The 27,631-nt window shown below is 53.9% G+C and overlaps 2 protein-coding genes across 3 annotated transcripts; one reads left to right on the top strand and one right to left on the bottom strand.

The window, feature by feature from the left end:
• Positions 1–16,094: 16,094 nt before the first annotated feature.
• On the top strand, positions 16,095–21,524 carry MAPK7 (mitogen-activated protein kinase 7). 2 transcript variants are annotated; one of them, XM_043583270.1, is made up of 7 exons: positions 16,095–16,276; positions 16,569–16,805; positions 17,713–17,878; positions 18,497–19,575; positions 19,683–20,338; positions 20,754–20,887; positions 21,035–21,524. In XM_043583270.1, exons 2-7 carry the CDS (start codon positions 16,574–16,576, stop codon positions 21,186–21,188), a joined length of 2,421 nt encoding a protein of 806 aa, XP_043439205.1. In that variant the 5' UTR covers positions 16,095–16,276; positions 16,569–16,573; the 3' UTR covers positions 21,189–21,524. The 2 variants fall into 2 exon arrangements, with proteins under 2 accessions (XP_043439205.1, XP_043439206.1); XM_043583271.1 differs by having other exon boundaries at positions 16,100–16,163.
• Positions 21,525–21,646: 122 nt separating this feature from the next.
• Positions 21,647–24,887, bottom strand: MFAP4 (microfibril associated protein 4). The gene is made up of 6 exons (XM_043583272.1): positions 24,778–24,887; positions 24,373–24,451; positions 23,977–24,131; positions 23,388–23,484; positions 23,114–23,296; positions 21,647–22,717 (listed from the first exon to the last, which is right to left on the bottom strand). Exons 1-6 carry the CDS (start codon positions 24,781–24,783, stop codon positions 22,470–22,472), a joined length of 768 nt encoding a protein of 255 aa, XP_043439207.1. The 5' UTR covers positions 24,784–24,887; the 3' UTR covers positions 21,647–22,469.
• Between the last annotated feature and the right edge of the window lie 2,744 nt (positions 24,888–27,631).

Below are 27,631 nucleotides of genomic sequence, written 5' to 3'. Positions count from 1 at the left end.
TCAGTCGGTTGACTGTCTGACTCTTGACTTTGGCTCAGGTTATGATCTCACCATTTATGGGTTTGAGCCCTGCATGAGACTCTGCACCGACAGTATGGAGCCTGCTTGGGATTTCTCTCTCTCTCTCTCTCTCTCTCTCTCTCTGCCCCTCCCCTGCTCACTTGCTCTCTCTCTAAAGAAGCAAACTTTAAAAAAATAAAATAAAACAACATTGTCTAAAAAAATGCTGCTGCAGGGGCATCTGGCTAGCTCTGTTGGTGGAACGTGCAACTTTTGATCTTGGGGTTTTGAGTTCAAGCCATTGGGTGTAGAGATTACTTAAAAATAAAATCTTTAGGGATGCTTGGGTGGCTCAGTTGGTTGGGCCTCCGACTTCGGCTCAGGTCATGATCTCACTGTCCGTGGGTTCGAGCCCCACGTCGGGCTCTGTGCTGTCAGCTCAGAGCCTGGAGCCTGCTTCGGATTCTGTGTCTTCTTCTCTTTCTGCCCCTCCCCTGCTCATCTGACGGTTCTAGAGTGTTTCTTCCTCATAGCTATGAAATGTTTCCCCTCTGAGAAGTGGTGGGGTGGATGGGGTTCCTGGTGCCACATTTTTGGGGTGGTAGATATTGCAAAGTGCTTTCCCATCCGTTCAGCTGCATGGCCCCCCACAATAGCTGCAGAGGTGGGAGGTAACAGCCCCCCCACAGGGGACGAAGCCAAGAGGCTCAGAGCTGGACGGGACCTCTCTAAATTGCACAGCAAGGTGGTAGTGGGCGGGGCTAGAATCCAGGTCTGCTTCTGGCTGGCTCCTGCAGGGGCGTGGCCTCGGTGGGGGGTGGGGGTAGAAGGAATGAACACCGAGATGAGTAAACGGATGTTCACAACAGTGTGAGGCAGGGATAAGTGCTAGGAGGAAGAAATAAAACAGTGCAAAGGACTGGAGAGTGATGGGGGTTATTGTAGGTGGGTGCCCAGGGAAGACCTCTTAGAGGAGGAAAGTTTGAGCAAAATCCCAAGAGAAGTGAAGGGGTGAGTCACGCAAGGACCTGGGGTTGAGCACTTCCAGAAGAAGCCCAGTCAGTGCAAAGGTCCGGAGGTGGAGTTTGCTGGAGGAACAGAGAGGCAGGCTGGAGCCCGCTCGCACTGACTTGCACTGACTCACAAAGACAGCTGTGCCCAACTTTGCCTTCGGTGATGTCACATTGGTAGCTTGAACTCAGCCACAGAGGGAGCATTTACACCACAGAAATTGGTAAATGCTAAACTCGGGGCTTTTGAGTTTTTATATTTGATTGTTTTTCGGAGAGCCACCCTCAGCCGCCTGGCACTGGGGGCAGGAGATGGGTTTGGAGAGCTCACCAGGGCCTCACGGCAGTGGAGGGTTTTGAGCCAAGGAGGGATGTGAAGTGACTTGGGTTTTAACAGAGTTTCCGGCCACCATGTGGGGAAGAGACCATGGGCCTTGGGGGTCGGGGGTCGGGGGGTCTGGGAGGCCAGTGAGGGGGCAGATGTGAATCCAGAAAGGATTGCCAGATTTAGCAAATGAAAATACACAACCGCCGGCCTCAGGGAAGCTGATCCCTACACCTCCCTTCCGTTCTTCACGAGTGGGGCGTGCGGGGCCGGGTGAGGGACTTGACCTATGGGAGCAGGAAGCTACTGCAGGGACACGATCTGATCTGTGTTTCCCAAAACCTCTCTCTGGCTGCTGTGCAGAGACTAGGGTCCAGGAGCAGGAGAGGGAGCCCAGGGGACAATGCAACAGGAAATGATGGTGGCCGGGACTAGGCCGTGAGCCGGGAGGATGGCGCTTCTCCACCTCGGGCTCCCCTACTCACTCTGCTCCAGCTCCAGGGACACTCCTGCCTCAGGGCCTTTGCACCTGCTGTTCCCTCTGCCTGGACTGCTCTCCCATCAAATCTCCACAGGGGATTCCTTCCTCTCCCCCTTCAAATCCTTGCTGCAATGTCACTATCTCTGTTCGGCCTTCCCTGACCATCCTGTTTACAATAACACCCCCCTCCCTGCCCCCCCCCCGCCCCCACATTACTTCCTACTGCTGCCCCCTGCTTTATTTTTCCGCATGGTGCTTATCACCTTCTAAGACCAGTGTAATTGAGTTGATTTGTTCTGCTGCTCTCTTTCAGCCAAAATCTGAATTCCTCAACTGCAGAGACTTCTGTCTGTCTCACGGCCGAATCCCCAGAACCAGGAACGGCGTCTGGCACACGGTAGGTGCTCCACACCATTTAATCAGTGACTGGATGTTTGCATTTGGGCCTGTTGGAGGTTGTAGATTGGAGGCGTAGATCGGGGGCGGGGGGCGACTCCCAGGTGCCTGCCCTGGATGGAGGTGCCGTTTGCTGAGATGAGGGGCCTCAGGGTGGGGAGCTGGTGAGCGTGGTATTAGTCACAGGAATTGGAGGGCTTGTGGGGGCTCCGCGGGGAGATGTCTGGGGAGCACTGGCTGTCGGGACCTGGAGCACGGGGAGAGGGCCGGGCTGGAGCAGGGTTGAAAGCGGTCCGTGCAAAGCTCAGGGAGGAACAGAGCGAGGAGGGGACAGGGGCCGGGCCAAGCCCCAAGATACAAACATTCCAGAGAAGGGCAGAAGACCTGGGGATGGGGGGGGGGATCAGGAGAGGCGGGGTGCCATGAGGTTGATGTCCCCCATGACATTCATCCCGGGCCAGTCTCCCTCGCAGACCTGGGATCTTTGCAAGGACACAGCAGATGCAGTTCTCCAGCCCACAGCCAGGGTAATCGCGGGCAGGCCTCAGGAATGTTCTGGGATGGGTAAGATCGGTGCAGTGTGTTCGCCCAGCTACTGGGTTCTCCGGGGACCACGATGGATTGCAGCACCAAGGGCGGAGCTCCAGACTCTGTGACAGATGTGATGCCATCTCCCCCCACCCCCCGCATCCCCGCCCAGGTCCCCCCGGTCAGCCGGGGTGGGCCGAGTGAGGGAAGCAGGGGTGAAGAGGGGAGCCGAGAAACCACAAATGACCTCAAGCTGGAGCCGTCTAGCCATCAGGTCAGCCCACCCAGCCATCCAGGCTTTTGGAAGTCAAGGACAGCAACTTCCTGGCAGGCTCCTGGCTCTCCCTTCCACCGAAACCGCAATCAACTCGCAGGCTGGCCTGGGGGCAGTCCCTTCTCCTGCGGGGGGAAGGGGGGCAGGGAGTGCTGGCATTCAAATCCCCCCCCGGCCACACTGAGGTCCAGCGCGGTCACATCCCGTGTGCTGCTTGCTGGGCCCCCGGCAGCGGCTCCCCCACGTTCCCTCCCTGTTCCCCGAGTCTGGGAGTTTACAAGCCTCTCTGACTTAGGCACTGACACTTCCGGGCAGAAATCGCTCTTTCCTATTTGCCTCATGACCTTTGGAGTGGAGGCAGCCTGTCCTGGCCACCGTGTGCTGAGGCAAAAACAGACAAAGTACAAGCACCAGAAGAAGGAAGGGGTGTGTGTGTGTGTGTGTGTGTGTGTGTGTCTTTGCACGCGTGTGCAAGCCCCCATGTGTGTTTCCGAATGTGCGTCCCAGTAGCTTGCATCTCCATGCATACATGTCCCCGTGTGTGTATTGTTCTCGTGTGTACGCGTGAGCCTACGTGAGCCTCTGTGCGTGTGAACGTGTAGGAGCGTGTCCCTGTACTCTTGTGCGTGCGAGTGTGTACGTAGCAGGGACCCTGTACTTTGTGAGCCCCTCCCTGTGTGGGTGTGAGCACGTCTGTGTTTCTGTGACCCTGTGTGGCCCGTGGGGCTTGGCAATGCTGGGTGGAGATTGGAGGGGCCGGCCAGACTGCCAGCCGGCACCTGCCTCATGCCCAGCCCTGCTTGTCACCTGCGAGACAGTAGGCGACGGGCCGTGTGAGACCTCGTGACCTGTCACCACTGGGACAGAGCAGGGGGGTCCCAAAGGCTGGGAGAGATGAGGAGGGTGGTTGTGCCAGGGAGACTGTGGACTGCCAGTCGGGGAACCTAGGCCCCCACCCGGGCCGTCAGCCCTCAGCATCCTCTAGAAGACGCCTATCTTGGTCTTGGGCACTAGGGCACCTCCCACCTGCCCTCGTGACTGGTAGATCTGGCTTTTCCCCGTTTACCTGCGAGCCCCCCACTCGGTATCTGCTCTCCATTTCTTCCTTCCTTTTTTTTTTTTTTAAGTTTTATTTCATTTGTATCTCTTTTTACTATTTATTTATTTATATTTATTTTTGAGAGACAGAATGTGAGCAGGGAAGGGGCAGAGAGAGGGAGACACAGAATCCGAAGCAGGCTCCAGGCTCCGAGCTGTCTGCAGAGAGCCCGGTGTGGGGCTCAAACCCACGCGCTATGAGATCATGACCTGAGCTGAAGCTGGACGCCCAACTGACTGAGCCACCCGGGTTCCCCTCCACTTCTTCCTTTCTAACGTACCCCAATTTGTGGGGAAGCAACATGCCTATGTAAGCACTTGACTTCTGAGCCTCCCTTGCAGCTAGGGATGGCCTATGACATGATTCTAAGATGTGTGCACCTGTCTGTGACCAGGAAGGGGTTTACTCTTGTTGACGACAGGGGACACACGGCGTGCCAGGTCCTTCTCTTTTATTCTGCCTGGAACATGAATGTGATGGCGGGATCCCAGGAGCTGTCTTGCAGTCATGAGTTAAGAGAAGGAGACTGTCATGAGTATAACGGCAAAGTGGAAAGAGAGCCTTAGTCCCTGACAACTAAATCAAGGTCAACAAAGTGCTTTGGATTTCTCCCAATGAAAGAAAAAGACACCTTCAAGTGCATAAGCCATGTTGGTGGTTTTCTGTTGCTGGCAGCCCAATGCAATCTTAACCGATCATTCCAGGTTGAGGGCTGGGAGGACAGGATGCCCGGCACTCCCCACGGCCCGCGGTGGGCCCTGCCTCCCTCCTCAGAGACCTTCCCGCCTCCAGCCGCTGCCATTAACACCGGGATCCGTGTTCAGATCGGGCCTGGAATCAGTTATCATTTAGACCGACTCTCCATTTCCAGTCTTGGAGAGGCTTCCTGCTGAGTGACAGGAGAATAGGTTGCTACCCTCGTGACAAAGAAGGGACTGAGGTTCAGAGAGGGCTGGGGCTTGCCATGAGTCACCAGCTGAGGAGATGACAACTTGGTCCCTAATTCTGGTGAGTTCTATGGGCCCCTACAGGGAGTTCTTGTTCCCACCTCCCCTCGCCCACCTGCCTCACGGGGGCCTGAAATGCCCCCATGGAGAACAGGCAGTGTCCTTTGCAGGTTCATCCACTGAACTGCCCCCTTCTCGGGAGGGGGCGTTCTGTCTATGGTGTCCTCAGGGCACCCTCCCCGGTGGGTGGCACTGGACCCAGGAGGGCTTGCTGAAGAAAGCAGGGAAGGAGAGAGTGGAGGGGACCCAGCAGACTGACAGTCGCCTCCCCTCGGAAGAGGGGGCCCCGGGAGCAGCTTCCGTTGGCCCCTGTAAATGTGGGTGTGAGCCGTGGCCGGGCCACGTGGGCTTTCTCCGCTGGATGCCCCCGCCACTCACTGGTGACTGAACCAGATTACTCACAGCTGCCTGCCTTAGTCAGAGAGGCGTGTCCGTCTGTAAAGAATGGGAACCGGGTACATGGAGTCCCGGACACAGATACAGTCCCCCACCGAACCCCTCATCCCCGTGCTTTGTGGCCTTGGGTCGCTTTCTCTCCTGAGCTGAGCTCAGATGTAAACTGTGACGATGACTCCGTCTGGAAGGAGAAGGCGAAGACAGAAATGGTTACATACCTAAGATGCTGCTCAAATGTCCCCGGGCTTAAGGAGGAGTCCGTGTGGGTAACGATGGCTGGTCTAGCGCCTCTGAAATGCCAGGCGCCTGCCTGGCTGTCACTTCCTAAGTCCGTAAAACCACTCAGCCAGAGAGGTCTGAACATCCCCACTGCACAGATGAGGGCATGGAGGTCAGGGCTGTCCAGTCCTGGCTCCCCCACGGCCTCTGCCCACCTCTCTGGCCCCCTTCTCTCCTCCATTCTCTGGGCCCCTTGGCCCGGCCAACACGTGCTTGTCCCTTGGGTCCCAACTTACACATCCATCCTTGACTTCCCCGGCTGGACGAGAGGCTCCTCCCGGCTCCCCGGTGTCTCAGCACCCCTCACCTTGGCACTTAACACAGGGGACCGTGGCTGCCTGGGTGAGATGTGGTCTCCCCTGGGAGCAGGCTGGGGCCGTGACTCTAGTGCACAGCACAGACAATAAAGAATGCCTTGGTCGTGATGTGGCAGGGTTGAAATCCAGGTGTTTCTGATCCCAAAGCGCATCTTCTTAAAACCCTGGGACTGGATGGGGGCGCCTGGGTGGCTCAGTCGGTTAAGTGTCTGACTTCAGCTCAGGTCACGGTTTCACGGTTCATGAGTTCGAGTCCCGCATCGGGCTCTGTGCTGACAGCTCGGAGCCTGGAGCCTGCCTCGGACCCTGTGTCTCCCTCTCTCTCTGTCCCTCCGCTGCTCACACTTTCTCTCTCAAGAAGGAAAAAAAAGAAACCCTGTTCTTTTGCTCATCCATAGGATGCAATTCCTCACCCATTCATGTTTTATCCAGAGATTGAAGCCCTTTGATCACGCGTTCAGGCTCCACTTCTGATTCTGGTTCTCTTGTTGTTTCCACAGCATCTGCAGTGGCCTCCTCTGCTGGTCTTAAATCTCCAATTTGTAAAAAAAAACAAAAAAACAAAAATGCACTACCTATGAGATGCAATAGAGAGAGGGATACCCACACTCTCTCCCTGGGCTTAGCTTGCCCAATGAGAGCCCACTTTGAACCTTTACTGGGACTGCTGACTACCCCCACTGCCGCAATGGGGGGCCCCTGGAGGTTGTTTGAAGGAGTCTGATGTTAGATGTTCCCAAAGTGATGAGGGTTAAGGTTCTGCAGCTCAGGAAGGCACTCAGGGCTTGGGTCAGAGATCATGTGATAACACAGGACCAAAGCATCCACCGCTGAGCTCATCGCCTAACCCCTGACCTGTTCCTCTTCCAGGGAGCCCATCTGGGGGACAACATCTCCACTACCTGCCCAGAAACTCTGACATCTCCTGCACTTCTCTCTCTCCACACACCTGTTTCAGGGACGTTGCTCTGTATTCCTGCTGCCACTACCCAGTCCAGACCCCCATCATCACTGTCAACCTGGACTGTCACAATGACCTCCTCCTGGCCTCCAGTCTCTTTCTCGAGTATGCCCTCCATAGCGTTTGCCAAAATTATTTTTCTGAACCAGGAATTGTAAACCCAAATGCCCACGACCGTCAGACAGGAGACATGAGCCAAGAGAGTTGAGTTTGTGTATCTAACGCACATGCTAGTCTTCATTCCCACAAAGATAACGTTTGTGTTACTGAAACCCAAGTTCGGTCACTTGTCTCTTGAAAGCCAATGCTCGAGAGATAGTGATGGCGGGAAAGGAAAGGCTGTTTTATTCAGGAGGCCAGCAACCTGGGAAGATATGGCAGACCAATGTCCAAAGACCATCTCTGAAGTCTCCGAGCAGTGGGTCTAGAAGAGGGAAGCACAGGGAAGTGTTGGGGGCTCAGCGTGCAGGGGAAACAGTGGGATTCTCGAAAGGACCTCAAGCAGACCTGCTGGTGTCAGGAAAGGCTATTTTCTTTTCTTTCCTTCTTCCTTCCTTTCTTTCCTTTCTTTCTTCCTTTTCTTTCTTTCTTTCTTTCCTTCCTTCCTTCTTTCCTTCCTTCTCTTTCGTTTCTTCTCTTCTTTCTTTTCCCTTCCTTCCTTCCTTCTTTTAAAATTTATTTATTTATTTTGAGAGACAGGGGGAGAAAGAGAACCCCAAGCAGGCTCTGGGCTGTCAGTGCAGAGCCCGATGCGATGCTCAACCCCATGAACCAAGAGATTATGACCTGAGCAGAAATTAAGAATCGGATGCTCAACCAACTGAGCCACACAGGCACCCCAAGGCTAATTTCTAGTGTGGTCAAGCTTGATCTTCTAGGGACATCTGGGTCCTTGTTTCCCCAGGGTTAGTGTTCTGCTGAAATCTCAAAGAAGCTATAATTAGCCAAACCCCAGGCTAGAGGGCACAGGTCAGTGAATTTGCATTATGCAGCCTTTAGGCTACTTGGAGCATTTTACTTGCTCTCCTGGTTTTTTGTTCGTTTGTTTTGTTTTTTTGAGACACGTGTCCTCTCGGCCTCATTTGCTTTCCTGCTTTTAATACATGTAGAAAACAGTGGTGCGAATAAAATGGTAAATAGCATCTGACACTTGGACCATGCTGGGGAGGGCATTAGGGAATGGTGGGGACTGTAATGAACTAGAGAGCCATGCCCTTCCAGTGGAGGTGGTTCTGTTCAGTTATAACCCATCATTGCCATGTGTAAATGCGGGTCTGATGTTGACAGGTCTTCTGGTTTTCCGAAAGAAACCGGAGATCAGGATTTTTGTTAATGTTTTATTTTTGAGAGAGACAAAGCATGAGCTGGGGAGGGGGAGAGAGAGAGAGTGGGAGACGCAGAAGGTGAAGCAGGCTCCAGACTTTGAGCTGTCAGCATAAAGCCTGACTTGCTGCTTGAACTCACAAACTGTGAGATCATGACCTGAGCCGAAGCCGGCCGCTTAACAAACTGAGCCACCCAGGTGCCCCTCCCCATTTTTAACATAGGCAAGAAACTCCAAGCTTTAAAAAAGCTCTGTGTGAGTCATTCCCCCATCCTGCTGGCAAGTCAACATGGTACGATCTCCAAGGACAGAATTTTGACATTAATTATTAAAATTATAAGTGCCGTAGTCTGTAACTTGGCACCTGGACTTCTGGATATCCATCCAGCAGGTGTACTGGCAACATGCAAAATGATGTGTTCAAGATCATTTATTTCAGGACTGTTTGCAACAGCAAAAAAATCTGAGTGAATCTAAATGTCCACCTATAGGGTGCTAGTTAAAGAGATTACTTTGTAAAGGGATACTATTTAGCTGTAAAAAATGAGATGGTTTCTTACATAGGACATCAACAGCACAAGGGACAAGAGACAAAAATAGCTAAGTTGGAATTCATTACAATTAAAAACTAAAAATTTAAAAAACCTTCGTGCTTTAAATTAAAAAAATTTTTTTAACATTCATTCATTTTTGAGAGACAGAGAGAGACAGAGTGGAAGCGGGGGGTGGGGTAGAGAGAGAGGGAGACACAGAATCCGAAGCAGGCTCCAGGCTCTGAGCTGTCAGCACATAGCTCAACGCGGGGCTCAAATCCACAAACCATGAGATCATGACCTGAGCCGAAGTCGGACACTTAACCGACTGAGCCACCCAGGCACCCCAAAACCTCTGTGCTTTAAATGATACCATCAAGGAAGTGAAAAGGCAATCTGCAGAATATTTGTAAATTATATATCTGATAAGGAACTTATTTCCAGAATATATACAGAACTCTTACAATTCAACAATACAAAGGGAAATAACACAATTAAAAACAAAGCATTTGAATAGACATTTTCCCCCCAAAAGACAAATGGCCCATAAGCACATGAAAAGATGCTCAACATCATTAGTCATTAGGGAAACGCAAATCAAAACCACAATGACGTACCATTTCACACCCACTAGGATGGGCTACTAAAAAAGGAGGGTGGAATTGACAAGTGTTGGTGAGGCTGTGGAGAAATGAGAACCTTCAAACTGCTGGTCAGTTTGTAACATGAACACAGCCACTGGGGAAAAGTTTGGCAGTTCCCCCAAAAAATTAAATGTGAAAGTTTGCCGTATGACCCAGCAAGCTCGCTCTAAGGTATCTACCCAAGAGAAATGAAAACACGTCCACACAAACACTTGTACTTGAATGTTCACAGCATCATTGTTACAATAGCCAAAAAGTGGAAACAAATGTCCACCAACTAATGAACAAAATGTAATCTATCCATACAATGTAATATATTTGGTCTTAAAAAGGAATGAACAAGACAGGGATGTCCACTCTCGCCACTGTTATTCAACATAGTATTGGAAGTCTTAGCCTCTGCAATCAGATAACACAAAGAAATAAAAGGCATCCAAATCGGCCAGGAGGAGGTCAAACTTTCACTCTTTGCAGATGACATGATACTCTATGGAAAACCCAAAAGATTCCACCCCAAAACTGCTAGAATTGATTCATGAATTCAGCAAAGTTGCAGGATATAAAATCAATGTACAGAAATCAGTTGCATTCCTATACACCAACAATGAAGCGACAGAGAAATCAAGGAATCGATCCCATTTACAGTTGCACAAAAAACCATAAAATACCTAGGAATAAATCTAACCAAAGAGGTGAAAAATCTATACACTGAAAACTATAGAAAGCTTATGAAAGAAATTGAAGAAGACACAAAAAAATGGAAAAAGATTCTATGCTCCTGGATAGGAAGAACAAATATTGTTAAAATATCGATACTACCCAAAGCAATCTACATATTCAATGCAATCCCTACCAAAGTAACACCAACATTATTCACAGAGCTAGAACAAATAATCCTAAAATTTGTATGGAACCAGAAAAGACCCCGAATAGCCAACGCAATCTTGAAAAAGAAAACCAAAGCAGGAGGCATCACAATCCCAGACTTCAAGCTATACCACAAAGCTGTAATCATCAAGACAGTATGGTGCTGGCACAAGAACAGACACTCAGATCAATGGAACAGAATACAGAACCCAGAAATGGACCCACAAACGTATGGCCAACTCATCTTTGACAAAACAGGAAAGAATATCCAATGGAACAAAGACAGTCTCTTCGGCAAGTGGTGCTGGGAAAACTGGAAAGCGACATGCAGGAGAATGAACCTGGACCACCATACACAAAAATAAACTCAAAATGGTTGAAAGACCTAAACGTAAGACAGGAAGCCATCAAAATCCTCAAGGAGAAAGCAGGCAAAAACCTCTTTGATCTTGGCCACAGCAACTTCTTACTCAACACATCTCCGGAGGCAAGGGAAACAAAAGCAAAAATGAACTACTGGGACCTCATCAAGATAAAAAGCTTCTGCACAGCAAAGGAAACAATCAGCAAAACTAAAAGGCAACCGACAGAATGGGAGAAGATATTTGCAAATGACATATCAGATAAAGGGTTAGTATCCAAAATCTATAAAGAACTTATCAAACTCAACACCCAAAAAACAAATAATCCAGTGAAGAAATGGGCAAAAGACATGAACAGACACTTCTCCAAAGAAGACATTCAGATAGCCAACCGACACATGAAAAGATGCTCAACATCACTCAATATCAGGGAAATACAAATCAAAACCACAATGAGATACCACCTCACACCTGTCAGAATGGTTCACATTAACAACTCAGGCAACAACAGATGTCGGCGAGGACAGAGAGAAAGAGGATCTCTTTTGCATTTCTGGTAGGAATGCAAACTGGTGCGGCCACTCTGGAAAACAGCATGGAGGTTCCTCAAAAAACTAAAAATAGAACTACCCTGCCAGCTAGCAATTGCACTACTAGGCATTTATCCACGGGATACAGGTGTGCTGTTTCGAAGGGGCACATGCACCCCCATGTTTATAGCAGCACTATCGACAATAGCCAAAGTATGGAAAGAGCCCAGATGTCCATCGATGGATGAATGCATAAAGAAGATGTGGTATATATATATATATATATATATATATATATATATACACAAGGGAGTATTAGTCAGCAATCAAAAAGAATGAAATCTTGCCATTTGCAACTACGGGGGTGGAACTGGAGGGTATTACGCTAAGTGAAATTAGTCAGTCAGAGAAAGACAAAATTCATATGACTTCACTCATATGAGGACTTTAAGAAACAAAACAGATGAACGTAAGGGAAGGGAAACAAAAAGAATATAAAAACGGGGGGGGGGGGAGACAAAACATAAGAGACTCTTACATATAGAGAACAAACAGAGGGTTACTGGAGAGGTTGTGGGCGGGGGGGGATGGGCTAAATGGGTAAAGGGCACTAAGGAATCTACTCCTGAAATCACTGTTGCACTATATGCTAACTAATTTGGATGCAAATTTAAAAAATAAATAAAATTAAAGTTAAAAAAAGAAATAAAAAAAAAAACAGGAATGACGTTCTGATACATGCTGCAAGGATGAACCTTGGAAAAACATTATGCTGAGAGAAATCACACACAAAAGATCACATGTTGTTAAGATTCCATTTGTAAGGAACGTTCAGAATAGGCAAATCCAGAGAGACAGAAAAGTAGATGGGTGGTTGCCAGGAGCTGGGGAGGGGAGATGAGGAGCGACTCCTGAAGGAGCTCTTTTTGGGGTGAGAAAAAAGTTCCAAAATTAGGTGGTGGTTGCACAATTTTTATGAACATAATACAAAAACCTACTAAATTGTACGCTTGTAATTTTTTTCAAGTTTATTTATTTTGTGAGAGACAGACAGAGTGCAAGCAGGGGAGGGGGAGAGAGAGAGGGAGAGAGAGAATCCCAAGCAGGTTCCACCCTGTCAGTGCACAGCTGGACACGGGGCCCGGACTCGTGAAACTGTGAGATCATGGCCCGAGCCAAAATGGAGCCCGATACTTAGCTGACTTAGCCACCGAGGTGCCCCTTTACGCTTTTAGGTCTTATAGCATGTGAATTTTCTCTCAAAAAAAGCTATTATTAAAAAAAAAAAAAAATGGGGCGCCTGGGTGGTTCAGTCGGTTAAGCAGCCGACTTTGGCTCAGGTCATGATATCACTGTTCATGAGTTCAAGCCCCACATTAGGCCCTGTGCGCAGACAGCTCAGAGCCTGGAGCCTGCTTCAGGGTCTATGTTCCATCCTTCTCTGACCCTTCCCTTGTTCACACTGTCTCCCTCTCTCTCAAAAAATAAATAAAATAATTTAAAAATAAATAATAAATAAAACCTTTAAAAAAATGAGGGACCACTTTGGTTATTGATATTTAATGATCTTTAGGAAAGGTGTATAGAATTTGTATTTATTAAAGAGGAGTTGGACAAAAATGTGTATTTGTATTGAATTGTATTCTAAGAGACAACAAAAGTGACCGCCTGGGGTTAGGGCCAAGATTTTTCACTTAAACCTTCTTATAACAAGTTTTGAGCCATGTGAGACATTAAAAAAAATTTTTTTTAAGGTTTATGTATTTTTGAAAGAGAGAGAGAGGGAGACACAGAACCTGAAGCAGGCTCCAGGCTCTGAGCTGTCAGCACAGAGCCTGACGTGGGGCTCAAACTCACAACCGTGAGATCATGACCTCAGCCAAAGTCGGACACTTAACTGATTGAGCCACCCAGGCGCCTCGAGATGCTTTTTTCCTAAAGAAATGGTCAGTTGTGTCCGATGCAGCAGAGCTCAGTAAGGCAAAGACCGAAAAACATCCATTGGATTTGCCTATAGTTAGATAATTGATGACTTTTCCAGGACAGAGTCAGGGCCCAGTAAGGGTAGAGGCAAAGAAGGCAGCTCATAGTAGATTGAAAAGTAGATGAGAGGGGCACCCGGGTGGCTCAGTCGGTTAAGGGACCGACTTCAGCTCAGGCCGTGATCTCACGGTTCGTGGGTTCGAGCCCCGTATCAGGCTCTGTGCTGACAGCTCAGAGCCTGGAGCCTGCTTCCGATTCTGTGTGTCTCTAGATTCTCTCTCTGTCCCTCCCCAGCTCACACTGTTTCTCATTCTCAAAAATAAACATTAAAAAAAAAAAAAGTGGATGAGAATCAGTTTTTGTCAGAGAATGTTGAATAGCCTATAACTGTATACCCAGCCTAGCTGAAGTTTTTATAGAGAGGTAACTAAAGTCTATGTATGACTCTCTTACGATACTTTGTTTTCTTCCTGAATCAGACAGGACCATCACACAGTTGCCCACCCAGTCCCCTGACTACGTGAGTTTCTGTGTCTTGCTGTTTTATGACCTCTACTTATACTGAAGGTCACTGCAGGCCTCATATTAGACATACTCGAGTTAGGGAAGATTGTCTACTGTGCCCCCTAAAGAAAGGCCATCCAAGTGCTATTTTCAGACCTCAGTGACAGAAAATGTTCCCTTTCCTCAAGTACAGTTTATTAATATTCAGTGCAACAGTTAATATGGTTTTTTGTTATGCTGTGAGAAAAACCAGAAACAAATTCATAGCTCAACCTTAATTAACCGGGGAGACCCATATGGGATCTTTATATGTCTAAATACTAGATAGCTGTTTTTCCAGGGGCTGACCTTAGACAAGTATGTTTTTCCTTGACTTTTAAAAGACGCAGTATCTACTTTTTCATTTTAATGTATGATCCCAATAAACCTTAAAATTCAGTGCTGGGGCGCCTGGGTGGCTCAGTCGGTTAAGCGCCCGACTTCGGCTCAGGTCACGATCTCGCGGTTCGCGAGTTCGAGCCTTGCGTCGGGCTCTGGGCTGATGGCTCAGAGTCTGGAGTTTGCTTCTGATTCTGTGTCTCCCTCTCTCTCTGCCCCTCCCCCGTTCATGCTGTGTCTCTCTGTGTTTCAAAAATAAATAAACGTTAATTTTTTTTTTTTTTAATTCAGTGCTAAGAAAAAAAAAGTATGGAAGAGTTACCAAGGGGCGGGAGCCGGGTTGGGGGGGGGGGGGGACTGTCACCATTAAAGAGAAGGGGCTTCTGAGCAGCTGATAGTTTTTTTTATCTGAATTCAATACAACCGTTGTGTTAAATTTGTGAAAACTGATTGAACTATACACTTACGTCTGACTTTCTGTATGTAAAAAGAAAACAAAACACAACACAACAGTGTGGAATATAAACAAAACAAAGGTTTTAAGATTTTATTTTTTTAGCCTCTACACCCTACGTGGGGCTTGAACTCACAACCCTGAGATCAAGAGTTGGCACGCTCTACCAGCTGGGCCAGCCAGGCGCCCCAACAAAACAACATTTTTAGGAAGTGTGTAGGGCTTACCAAACTTCGTTTCTGGTCTGGATCCACTTTTCAGCCGCTAGTTAGTGATGTAAGGAAGAGACCCTCTCTACCCGGCACTCGGAGTCTAACCATGGGGTTCCACCCACCGGTCATTGATCATTATTCAGGGCAGAGCCTGCGATCCTGTACTTCTCGCCTCCATACCGTTGTCTGAGCCCTTCCCTCTTCTCACTCGGCGTAAAGAGCCACCTTTGGAGTCCCTGCTCCAAAGCCCTTTTCCTTACAGCACTACCTCGAGCTTCCTGAAAACCTTTCCTCCCCACCATGTTCATACTTGTCCCCGTGTCACCGCTGCCTCCTCCGCACTGAGCTTTTGAGGGATGGTGCTCGATGAGTATTTGCTATACGGACGAACGAACTACCGGCTCCGGAGTGGGGCGGGGCACCTGGATCCCAGTACTGCTTCCTCCCTCTCTGGGCTCGGCTGACCCGCGGGCTCCGCGAAGGGGTAGAGGCTGGACGCCCCGCTCGCTCTCCCCCTCAGCTCCGCCGCAGCCCAAAGAGCGGAGACCACCGCAGAACCACCGACGGAGAGAACACGCAGGAGGCCGGGAAAACCCGAGCGGACGCCCGGGGACTCCGGAAGCTGGGCGGACGACCAACCACCGGAAGTCAGTGGCGGCTTCAGGCCGGCCGCTCTAGAATCCCAGAGGCCCAGGGTCTCTGTGGTTGGACGCGTCGGACCAACCCTATAGTTTGGGTGGCGCATTACCAAGAGCCGAGCTCCCAGCCGATCGGGAAAAGGAGGGGGTGGTGCATAATTCTTCGGGCGATGGGGACTGATAGAGGGAAAGGGGCCTAAGAAGGGAGATTTCATGAGCCGACCGAGAAGGTGACAGATCCACGCACCTCAGCCCTTCCAGCTCCCGGGACCAGAGGTGACTAACGAGTAGTTAAAGCGCAGGATGGCAGTGCGCGCGCACGCACGGGGACGTTGCCTTCCATTCACGCGGCGCCCGGGGCTGCTACTGCGCATGCGTCAGAAGACGGCGCGGGGCGGAGGGTGCACCCCTGCGAAGCGCCGAGAGCCCTTTGGGCGGCTCCCTCGGGCAAGCTGGACAGCGGCGCGCGCGCGCGGGCGGAGGCGTGGCTTCCTCTTCAGGTGGGTTCGGATTGGACGCAGCCAGTAGAAGGGGTGGGAACCTCCTCAGAGGCCGCCCAGCGATTGGCTAGAGGCTGGAGGGAGCGTGGTCTTGGGAGGCGGGGCGGGGGGACCGGCTGGGCAGAGCACGACGCTGAGGTGGTGGCGGCGGCCTTAAACAAGTGAGCGAGCGACTCTTTTAGTACCCCTCCACGGGGGACGGGAGATCGGGGAGGCAGGGGGCACCGGCGACCTCCGAAGGCCCCGAGGAGGTGTCGGAGTGGGGCGCCATTCGGTGAGTGTTGACCGAGAAAAGCGAAGTGCCCCGCCCCTCCCTTTCTTCCTGGACCGCGCCTGGCGGCGCCTCCCCCACCTCCCACCCTGCGTTCCACCCCGGACCTGAGCTCTGGGTTCCAAGTCCGGGTGTGGGACGACGACTGCGTGCCAGCCGCTCTCTTTCGCTCCCTACCTGGCCCCCGTCGGCTTGGGGAACTTGGTAACTCCCTGGTACTGCTCCCCAGCCTCATAGAGGGGAAACTGAGGCCTGGGAGGGCGGCGGGCCCCTCCTCACCAGCGTCTCCGCACAGAAGCCATGGCCGAACCCCTGAAGGAGGAAGAAGGCGAGGACGGCTCTGGGGAGCCTCCCGGGCCGGTGAAGGCGGAACCCACCAACACCGCTGCCTGTGTCGCGGCCAAGAACCTGGCCCTGCTGAAAGCGCGCTCCTTCGATGTGACCTTTGACGTGGGGGACGAGTACGAGATCATTGAGACCATAGGCAACGGGGCCTATGGGGTGGTGTCCTCAGCGCGCCGACGTCTCACCGGTGAGCTTCCCTATCGTGAACCGCTTACAGATCTGGAAGCCGGTTCCCTAGAGAGTGAGAAACCTGCTCCATCTCAAACAGCCAGGAAAGCTGGGATCTACATTCTGGCTGAAGGCAACAAATACCGATGAAGTGTCTTCTGGGGTGCCAGGCTCTGTGTTGGGCACAGTTCTCGGGAGCTGCCGTTGGTGGTTTTGCCTATTTCTTTAGAAAAAAAAAAAAAAAATGACAATACCAATTAGACCAGAATGGAGATCCCATCTTTGGTTTCTAAAAGAGAAAAGTGTTCTGGAGCCAGAGACTGGAGCAAGGCATTGGTGGTGGGATGGGTGAGGTCTGAGAGGGAGAGAGAGTGTAGGTAGGGAGAACGAGCACAGGTTATTTAGAGTCAAGGCTCTGCTACTGATTAGCTGCACAACTAGCTAGTTACTAGCAGGTAACTAGGTTACCATGGGGGGTTATCATGTCCAGCATTGAACTACTAGTATCTGTCTCAGGACAGATGTGAAGGGGAAATCTGATAATGTATGCAGAGTGCTTAGGACAAGGCTTGGCACGTAGTAGGCTCTTGTTATAGGATAGTTGTTATTCAGTATATGGTAACTGCATTCTAGAAGGGAGATGTTGGGGGGGCCTGGGTGGCTCAGTGGGTTCAGCTCAGATCATGACCTCGCGGTTTCGTGAGCTGGAGCCCCGCACAGGGTTGTGTGCTAAAAGCCAGAGCCTGCTTCAGATCCTCCGTCCCCCTCTCTGCCTCTCCCCCACCTTTGCACGTACTCTCTCTCAAAAATAAATAAAACACTAAAAAAAAAAAAAAAAATAGAAGGGAGATGCTGAGAGTGGCCTTTTGCCAATCTGCAGCCATTCTAAGGTACGTCATGGTATCTTCCTTTTCCCTGCTCCCCAGGCCAGCAGGTGGCCATTAAGAAGATCCCTAATGCTTTTGACGTGGTTACCAATGCCAAGCGGACCCTCAGGGAGCTGAAGATCCTCAAACACTTCAAGCACGACAACATCATCGCCATCAAGGACATCTTGAGGCCCACGGTGCCCTACGGGGAGTTCAAATCTGTGTAAGGAGCAGGGATGGGAGAGAAAGGCAGAGGCGGGACCTTTTCTGAAGGCCGGGGCCATGTTGCTGAAGTTTCCGAAGGGCAGCTGAAGGCAGGCTGGGAAATGTCCCGTGATTCCAGGACCAGTGTCCCTTAGGGCTTTCCCCGGGACAACCGTGATTACTCGTGAAGAGTACAGACGTTACGGTTTTATGAAATCTCGGTATGTGGGATGGCAGACGCGGGACCTTCGTGAGATAACGTCACCCTTTTGTTCTCATAGCAGATATCACTGGTCGATCACAGAGCACTTTCTTAACAAAACCTGGGCAAGCCTGCGCAGTTTTCACATAGTCTTTCAAGCAGCCACACCAAACAGTGGAGATGGCCCCCAAACTAGACCTATCGGCCAGCCCTGGTTTAGTCCAACCCTGGGGAAACTGGATCTAGACGGAAAAATGATTTAACTTCACTTGAGGTTATGGAAGAGTTGGAGAAGATCCTAACTCTTCATACCATGCCATTGGCCCCTGCAGAGTGCAAGGATGAGGCCATTACCTGTCACGCTGGGAGGGAGTAGTGAGGCTGGGGCCGCCGCGCCGGCGAGGCAGCCATGCCTGTCTTTCTTGCCCCCTCTAGCTACGTGGTCCTGGACCTGATGGAGAGCGACCTGCACCAGATCATCCATTCCTCCCAGCCACTCACTCTGGAGCACGTGCGCTACTTCCTGTACCAGCTGCTTCGGGGCCTCAAGTACATGCACTCGGCTCAGGTCATCCACCGCGACCTCAAGCCCTCCAACCTGTTGGTGAATGAGAATTGTGAGCTCAAGATCGGTGACTTTGGCATGGCCCGCGGCCTGTGCACCTCGCCGGCTGAGCACCAGTACTTTATGACTGAGTATGTGGCCACGCGCTGGTACCGTGCTCCTGAGCTCATGCTCTCACTGCATGAGTACACGCAGGCCATCGACCTGTGGTCTGTGGGCTGCATCTTTGGTGAGATGCTGGCCCGGCGCCAGCTCTTCCCAGGCAAAAATTATGTGCACCAACTGCAGCTGATCATGATGGTGCTGGGTACTCCATCGCCGGCCGTGATTCAGGCCGTCGGGGCTGAGAGGGTGCGGGCCTATATCCAGAGCCTGCCGCCACGTCAGCCCGTGCCCTGGGAGACAGTGTACCCAGGCGCTGACCGCCAGGCCCTCTCACTGTTGGGGCGCATGCTGCGTTTTGAGCCCAGCGCCCGCATCTCCGCAGCCGCTGCCCTTCGCCACCCCTTCCTGGCCAAGTACCACGATCCTGATGATGAGCCCGACTGTGCCCCGCCTTTTGATTTCGCCTTTGACCGTGAAGCCCTCACCCGGGAGCGCATTAAAGAGGCCATCGTGGCTGAGATTGAGGACTTCCACGCGCGACGCGAGGGCATCCGCCAGCAGATCCGCTTCCAGCCTTCCCTGCAGCCTGTGGCCAGTGAGCCTGGCTGTCCCGACGTTGAGATGCCCAGCCCCTGGGCTCCCAGCGGGGACTGTGCCATGGAGTCCCCTCCGCCAGCCCCGCCGCCGTGTCCGGGCCCGGCACCTGACACTATCGATCTGACCCTGCAGCCACCCCTGCCCGCCAGTGAACCAGCCCCTCCGAAGAAAGAGGGCGCCATCTCAGACAACACCAAGGCGGCCCTCAAAGCTGCCCTGCTCAAGTCCTTGCGGAGCCGACTCCGAGGTGCCTTGTGGAGGCAGCGGCTGGCCAGGGAGTGGGGCTGCAGAGGGGGTACTCCCAGCTTGGACAGGCCACAGACTCTTACCCTCCCCCTGCCAACTTCTCTGCAGATGGCCCCAGTGCTCCTCTGGAAGCTCCTGAGCCTCGGAAGCCGGTGACAGCCCAGGAGCGCCAGCGGGAGCGGGAGGAGAAGCGGCGGAGGCGGCAGGAGCGAGCCAAGGAGCGGGAGAAGCGGCGGCAGGAGCGGGAGCGCAAGGAGCGGGGGGCCGGGGCCTCTGGGGGTCCCTCCACTGATCCCCTGGCTGGGCTGGTGCTCAGTGACAATGATCGCAGCCTGTTGGAGCGCTGGACTCGCATGGCCCGGCCCCCAGCCCCCACACCGGCCCCGGCCCCGGCCCACGCCCCAGTCCCGGCCCCCACCCCAGCCCAGCCCACCAGTCCTCCGGCTGGCCCCCCACCGCAGCCTGTAGGCTCCACCTCTGGCCCCCCACCGCAGCCTGCTTGCCCACCCCCTGGCCCTGCTCCCCACCCTGCCAGCCCTCCGGGGCCCGTCCCTGGCCCTGCTCCACTCCAGAATGCCGCCTCTAGCCTCCTGGCTCCCCAGTCGCTTGTGCCACCCGCTGGGCTGCCTGGCCCCAGCTCCGTAGGTGTTCTGCCTTACTTCCCATCTGGCCCGCCCCCTCCAGACCCCGGAGGGGCCCCTCAACCCTCCACCTCAGAATCGCCCGATGTCAACCTGGTGACCCAGCAGTTGTCCAAGTCACAGGTGAGAGGCGAGGCCCGGGCTGTGGGCTCTCCTGGATCTGGGCCCAGAGAAGATGGGTCTGGGGAGTCCTTGCTGTTTGGTGGGGATGGGGGATAGGAGAGTCTTTGGTGTATCTTTATTCCATGAAAACTGAGTGGCAGATGGGGCTCACCTCTGAACTTGTTCTCTTGCTCTTAGAAGAAGCGTAATGCCAACAAGCAGGCTGTCGGGAGACAAATAAGATGCTTCCTGGGAAGAGGGCTTGGACCAAGCTGGTCCCTAATTAGCACTCGATGGTTGTCAAGGATTGTCAAGGGTGGTGCTGTCATCTCCCACAGGTGTCCAGGCAGAGTCGCCGGCAGCATCAGGACGGACTTGTAGACGTCTGTCCGCTCTTGATGGTGCCTGTGTCGTAACCTGCCATCATCCGTTGCAGGTGGAGGACCCCTTGCCCCCGGTCTTCTCGGGCACTCCGAAGGGCAGTGGGGCCGGCTATGGTGTTGGCTTTGACCTGGAGGAATTCCTAAACCAGTCTTTCGACATGGGCGTGGCTGACGGGCCACAGGATGGGTAAGATGGCAGGACCGAGCTTCTGGAATGGGGCTGTGGGTAGGGTTTCCTGTTGGGGGAGGAGCTCGCCTGTGGGATGGGCAGGGAGCCAGCCTAGGCTAACAGTGCCTTTCCCCTCCACTCTCCCTGCTTCCCTTATCCCCGCAGCCAGGCAGACTCGGCCTCACTCTCGGCTTCCCTGCTTGCTGACTGGCTGGAGGGCCATGGCATGAACCCTGCCGACATTGAGTCCCTGCAGCGTGAGATCCAGATGGACTCCCCAATGCTGCTGGCTGACCTGCCTGACCTCCAGGAGCCCTGAGGCCCACGGCCTGTGCCTTGGTGCGGGGGGCAGACCCAGCTACCAGACTCACAGAGACGTCTCCAAGGGCTGGAGCCTTGGGCCCAGCAGCAGAAGCTTGGCTAGATTATTCTGCAGGTTCATCTCAGACACACTGCAGCCTTAAGCAGCCACCTGAGCCACCACCAAGCCATGGAAGGATCAGGAAACCTCTACTCCTTGAGCGATCCTTTTCAGTATTGTATTTTTATTATTATTATTATTATTATTATTATTATTATTATATTAATATTATTACACAGTCTTTTTGCCATCAAAATGAGGCCTGTGAAATATAAGGTTCCCTTTAGTGCCTAACTCTAGGTGTCTTTTTGGAGTTGAGAGCAGGGTGTCGTAAGTAGGGGAGCAAGGGGGAGTCGGGTCCCCCCACGTTTGGGGGGCGAGCAGACAACACTTGCATGCACAACAGCCAAAACCAGTTCATTCAGATCCTGAGGTTTATTGAGATCTTCGCTCCCCACCTGCTTCCAGCCCCACAGGAGGTGGTCCTCTGCCCCCTCATGTGGTCAAACCTCAACCCTGGGGTGGGTGGGGGACCTTGTGTCTATGCCTACCGTGGTTGTACCTGTTTTCGAGCGGCATGCGGTAACTGCTGAAATACAGTTTTGGCATTGAGCTCTAGGGGCTGGGACAGGCAGGTAGGGGAAGCTGAGTATGACAGTGAGATGGGGCTGGGGGTCCATGGTGCTCACCGTTGGGGGATGAGTTGGTGGGAGGGAAACGGAGGACGGAGATACTCGGAACGGTGCGGGGAGCGCCGGGCTGTGGCGGCAGTGGCCGCACGTGGGTAGCCTGGCGCAGGCCGTGGGTATTAGGCTACGCCAGCTCAGTCTAGCACACTAGGGTGGCTCCAGACCGAGGAGCCCGGGGTGAGGAAGCTGGCTGAGGTGGAATGCGGAAGCCCACAGCCGAGGAGAGCGGTTCGGCCTTTGGGGTAGGGCAGAGGCAAGGAAGAGTCTCGCGGAGCCCAGTCAGGTCTGGGCCAGGACGGCTGCGCCTTTCGGAGGAGGCCTGGGTCAGCTGCTGGCCGCGTGGCCGGTGACGAAGGGAACAGAGGCCTGGCCTGGAGATGGACACCCTGGGGGTGACGGGATCCGCTGGGGCGAGAGCCGCGAGATCCCCTGTGAGAAGCAGGTGCCAAGAGAGCAGTAGGCAGGGGTGAGGCCAGGGCGCGGAGGGAGCACTCATGGAAACCTGGAGCAGCTAGGAGGGGGAACTCGGGGCCTGACGGGGGCCAGCCCCTCAGGCCCGGCGGATTTTCATCTCGGTGCGCTTGAGGGAGTAGTAGAAGCCCTTCCACTGGGCCCAGTTGATGCCATTAGCATAGGAGAGGTGGGAGCCGCCCAGGTAGAAGCCGTTGAGGTTGGCGAAGTGGCAGCTGCGGAACCAGAAGGCTCCCGAGGAGAGGGCTGCACAGTTCTGCACAAAGAGGTCCTGGTCCCGGTCGAAGGTGGAGAATTTCTGGCCGCTGTGGTAGGACAGGGAGTCGCCTGGCGGAGGGGAGGAGGGATGGGGCCACTGAGGCGGGGTGCAGGGCCCCGTGCTGGCAGGGACGGGGATGGCGGGGACGGGGGACGCTACGCGAGGCGTCACGTGGCAGCCTGGCGGGACGGGGCACCCTCCCTGAGTCCGCTGTTGGGTAGCTGTGCTCCTGCAGTGAAGGGAAACAGCTGCTCCCTGCAGGGCTGCCTGGAGTGAGGGGACGCGGCTTCTCCCAGGGCCGAGGCCCAAGCTGGGTGGGAGCCAGCAGGGCCCTTTCGGGCCAAGCGGGGAGGGAGGGGCCCAGAAGGGGCTGGGAGCCAGCTGGGTAGTGCCAGCCCTGCCTTCTCCCCGCCCCCCCGCCCCCACCCCCCACAGCCCCTTGTTAGGGCGGCAGCAGGGGGTACCTGCCCCGCCGTCCTCGAAGCCTGCCACGTAGAGGGTGTAGCCGTCCTCCTCGGCACTGACCGCGTTGGGCGAGATGGAGAATTCGGCGTACTTGGCCGAGGCCGTGTTGTTCTCAAAGTCTTCCAGGTCCACTCGTAGCTCGTACTTCTGCTTCAGCGTCAGGAGGTGCAGGTTCTGCAGCCCTGGGGGGGATGGGGGGGAGGGGCAGCTGCTCAGCAAAGCTCTGGCTCAGGGCGGCCCCCAGCCCACCGGACGCCCCTGCCCCCACCTTACCCAGCCAGTACTCCCCGTCGGCACGGCCAAAGCCCAGCTTGTAGTCATTCCAGCCCCGGAAAAAACTCACGGAGCCATTGAATCTCTTCTGGAAAACCTGGAGCACAGAGGACAGGCCTGGACGATCAAGAGTCCAGGGGGTGGGGGCCTCACGCAGGCACGGACCCTGTGGTGCTGAGGGGCTTCGTTAAAGGACCAGACTGGGGCCTAACACGAGGCACACACTGGCACCAGGCCCCTCGGTGAGCATCTCCCGAGTGCCAGGGAAGGGTTAAGAGGGGGAGTAAGTCGTTCTAGAGTTCAGGCAGCTGGCAGTGAGTTCCGGTGTGGGCTGTGTGACTTTGGGCAAATGACTTCACCTCTCTGGGCTCCAGTTCCTCTATAGAAGGTACCTTTCTCCCAGGATTATTGTGAGGATACAGGCACTAGCCTGCCTTAGGCACCTGGAATTCAGTGTTGGCGGCGGCTCACAAGCTACACCGTGGATATCGTGACCCCATTAGAGATGACAAAACCGAAGCTCCCGGAGGTGAAGCTCCGTCACACAGCCGGGGCAAGAACCTGGCCTCCGTTCCTTCCTCCCACTCACCGTCCACTTGCCGCCCCCGGTGGTCATGTCACAGAAGACAGGCACGGGCACGCTGGGGCCCGAGGGGTAGATGAGGTACACACCGTCCTCCTGGTAGCCCTGGGCGTAGATGTCATCGCAGTCCAGGGGCTGCTGAAGGCAAAACTTCTCCAGAGCTGGGGGCAGGGGCGGGGAGGGTGAGGAGAGGAGACCAAGGCATACCCGGCACCCCGCAGCTTGCCCCCGTTCCTAGGGGCACAAGCAATCACGGCATTTCTTCCGGGGTGGGGCAGGGGGGATGCTCAAAGATCACCTCCACCTGCCCCGTGCTGTAGAGGAGGGGATGGCATCCCGGCTCCCAGAAATGACGGCTCAGAGTACTCTCTCCTCGCCCAGCCTGCTGGCCGGGCTGCTTACCGTCTCCCCGGATCCCAGAGGCCTGGGGGGCGCAGGGGGGCATGGAGAGAAGCAGCAGCAGCGGCAGGGCCAGGAGGGCCTGGGACAGGACGACAGGGTCACCTCACCGCAGCCCCCCCTCTCCCCCCCCCCGCAACCAGCCCCAAAGCTCCTTGGGTTCTCTGCACCGGTCCCTCAAGCAGACCACCCCCTGCCGGGAGCCCCTTGCCTTCCCCCTCTGGCCCCTCTTTCCCGGCCAGAGGAACACCACGCTCTGGGACAGGCCCGGGGCCTCACAGCTTAAGAGTCTCCCCTGGATCACAGGAATGTCCTGTGCCTTCATAGCCCCCTCTCTGGTAAGGGCCCTCTTCCCCCAAGGGGGCTCAGGCCCCCGGTGCTGTGAGTCCCCTGCCCCAGGCCCAGTACCTTCATGCTGCCAGTTCAGCTCGGAGCGGCTGGGTGTCTGCTGCCCCAGACTGCGCCGCAGACTGCACCCGCCCAGAGTTATGTGCTGGGCCCTGGCCAGCCGCCCTGGCCCCGCCCCCTGTAGCTGCAGAGCCCCCCTCACCCCTCCCCGGCTCTGAACCAGCATCTGCTTTCATGGTCAGGGGGGCCAGGGGATGTGGGGCCCGGGCCAGGGGACCACCTGCGTCTCATTAGGCCTGTCGGGTAGATTACTGGGGAGTTCACTCCCTGCTGAGTCACCCCGCTCCCTGGAGCCCCTCTACCACCCACCCCCTGGACCTGGTACCCCCAGCCCATCCCCTGCTTCCCAATGCCCCCCCCCCCCACCCCCCAGATGTCTGTTTATTTTCTTCCCCGGCCTGTGTTTCATCAGCCTTTGGGGGAAGGCTAAGGAGTGGTGGGGAGGGTGTGGGCATGCCTGGGTTCTGGGGAGGGGAGGCCCATTATGGGGGAGCAGAGGGCTGGGGAGGCAGCTTAGGAGCTCCTGATGTGGGAGCCTGTCTGGGGCTGGAGGGGGATAGGGGCAGCGGGGGCCAGGCCGTCTCCTGGCAGGGCTGGGACATTTCTGAGCCATGAGCACAGCCTGCAGGCGTCCAACTGCTGTCTGCCCCAGCTCAAGCCAGGGCCCCTCTCCAGCCCCCTCCCAGCCCCCCTTGCTCTGGCCCCTCAGGCCCCCTCCTTTCCCCTCCCACAGTGTTCCCCCGGGGATCTGTCTGGCTCCTGCTCTGAGCGCACTGAGCGAGGGGCCTCTCTTGTTCTCTTCACCTCACCCCACCTCCCTTCCTTCTCCCAAACCTTTGACCTCAGCCCCTATCCCACCTCAGCCTCCCCACTAAGACCCCTCTTAAGTAGTGTCTCATTTTCTCAGCCCTGAAAGCCTGCCTCTTGCCTCCTCACCCCCATTGAGCCCGGGTGTCCTCCTGTCCGCCTCCCAAGCATTCCTGGGGCCCGCCTGCTCCTTTCTCCATTTAGGTTCCAGGCCTCCTTCGAGCCCTCCCAGGTGCTCATCACCCCCAGCCTCTTCATGGATGCCCCTGCTTCCGTTCCCTCCCCTTCCTTCCATCCTCTGCGCAGGCTGCCAGCACAATCTTTCTGGAGGGCTGCTTTGTCATCACCTGCTTAAAGCCTCTGGTGGTTCCCTATCGCCTCAGGGCTGAGACTGTTGCTCGCCTTGGACTCGAGAGGAATTTTAAGTCCGGCTTAGGCTTACCTTAAGGACCTCATCCCCTGACTGCCTGTGACTCCTCAAGTACAATCTGGCCACACCAGATTTCTCGCCGTGGAGCTCCCCCCTCCCCCGCCTTTGCCCACTCAGTTGTTCCCTGAGGGGCCCACCCGGTAGAGTCTCGTCTACCAGGCATTGGGTGCAAACGGGCCAGGTCAGTGTCATTCCTGCACGCTTTGCACACATCACAGACTGGCATGTGTGTTCGGTCACAGGTCAAATATCTTTTGACCACCCACTTTGTGCTGGCTGTTGGGGACACAGTTGCTGCCCTTAAGGAGTGGCAAACACCGGCATTAGCTCATTGCAGATGTTAACGTGGTTATACAGGAGCCTCTGTGGAATGGATGAACAAATGAGGTATCCAGAGGCACAGAGTAAGAAAGGACTCTGGCCCAGGTCCCCTCTCCTAAGTCAGTAAGCCCCTTGGATGAGCCCAGGTGGCCTCCTTGACTCGGCTCTGTAATTGCTGGTAAGAGTTGTCTCTCCCCCTAGTTGTGTCGTGCTCTGGAGCCAGGTTGCCAGCTTTCAGATCCCGGCTGTGCCACCTGTTAGCTGGGAGACCTTGGACAAGTGCTCTCTGCTTCAGTTTCCCCCTTTGTAAAATGAGAATAGTAATAGTATCTCCTTCTCAGGGCTGTGCTAAGAAGTAATCTAGAACAAGTGCCTACATACCATATGCCACAATACCCACGACGCGTGACTCTACCTACAATCGGTAAGTAAGAAATTTTAGTTATCATCGTTAACGTCACGATTGTGATCTCAGGTGAACGGTGTGCCTTCATGTGATTTTTATCCTTGCCTGTGGAAGAGATAGTTGCCTGCCTCTCCGCATCCTCCATCGTTCCCTCAGTCCTTTGTAAAGGCAGGGAGCTACTCCATCTTCCTGCCGTTTGCCCTGTTGCCGGGCACGATGGCTGGAGCTCCAGCCACCTCTTTGGCCAGTGAGGATGAGGCCCCGTCAAGAGATGGCAGAAGGTGGGTGTGTCTGGCTGGCTCATTCAGTAGAGCATCCAACTCTTGACCTCGGGGTTGTGAGTTTGAGCTCCACGTTGGGTGTAGAGAGCACTCAAAAAAGAAAAAAAAAAGAAGAAGAAGAAAGAGAGAAATGGTGGAGCATGATCAGGGAGGAGCTGGGTCCCTCAGGACTTCGTGGAGTGGGTCCAAGGCCAAGCTCTGGACTGCCCTTCCCTAAGCCTCATTTACGTGCAAGAGAAAGAAACTTTTATCTAGCTTAAGCCTCCGTTGTTTCTCTCCTGTTACACACAGCTGAATCTAATCCTAATACATCTCTCCTTTCAGCAAATGTCAGCTAATTTTAGCACAGGCTACAAATAGGAAAATCATGAAAAATCAGTCATCAAAACAAACAATAAAATATGTAGTAGAATACAACTAATAAAAAAAAATGTAGGCAGAAAAATTTAAGCAGGGAGGTATCAGTCATATTTTGCCTTTTTTTTTTTTTTTTTTAACTTCACAAGAACGTATGTAGGTGTGGCAAAGCAGGCACTCTGTTCACTGGATGTGGTCGGGAATTCGTTGAACCTTCCAGAGAAAGAGGTTTGGTACATACCAAGAGTCAGG

Source organism: Prionailurus bengalensis, chromosome E1, assembly GCF_016509475.1.
Source record: "Prionailurus bengalensis isolate Pbe53 chromosome E1, Fcat_Pben_1.1_paternal_pri, whole genome shotgun sequence".
Lineage (NCBI taxonomy): Eukaryota > Metazoa > Chordata > Mammalia > Carnivora > Felidae > Prionailurus > Prionailurus bengalensis.
Note: the sequence above shows the minus strand (reverse complement) of the source record. Positions and strands in the feature narration are given on the sequence as shown.

Bases quoted from the DNA above. Each gene is read 5' to 3' on its own strand.
- MFAP4 (XM_043583272.1), bottom strand. The intron at 24,132-24,372 runs GTAAGCAGCCCG...CCCTGCCCCCAG, and splicing joins CTCTGGGATCCGGGGAGACG to CTCTGGAGAAGTTTTGCCTT. The intron at 23,485-23,976 runs GTGAGTGGGAGG...TCTGTGCTCCAG, and splicing joins CCGGGGGCGGCAAGTGGACG to GTTTTCCAGAAGAGATTCAA.
- MAPK7 (XM_043583270.1), top strand. From the start codon at position 16,574: ATGGCCGAACCCCTGAAGGAGGAAGAAGGCGAGGACGGCTCTGGGGAG. The intron at 17,879-18,496 runs GTAAGGAGCAGG...TGCCCCCTCTAG, and splicing joins TACGGGGAGTTCAAATCTGT to CTACGTGGTCCTGGACCTGA. The intron at 20,888-21,034 runs GTAAGATGGCAG...TTATCCCCGCAG, and splicing joins GCTGACGGGCCACAGGATGG to CCAGGCAGACTCGGCCTCAC.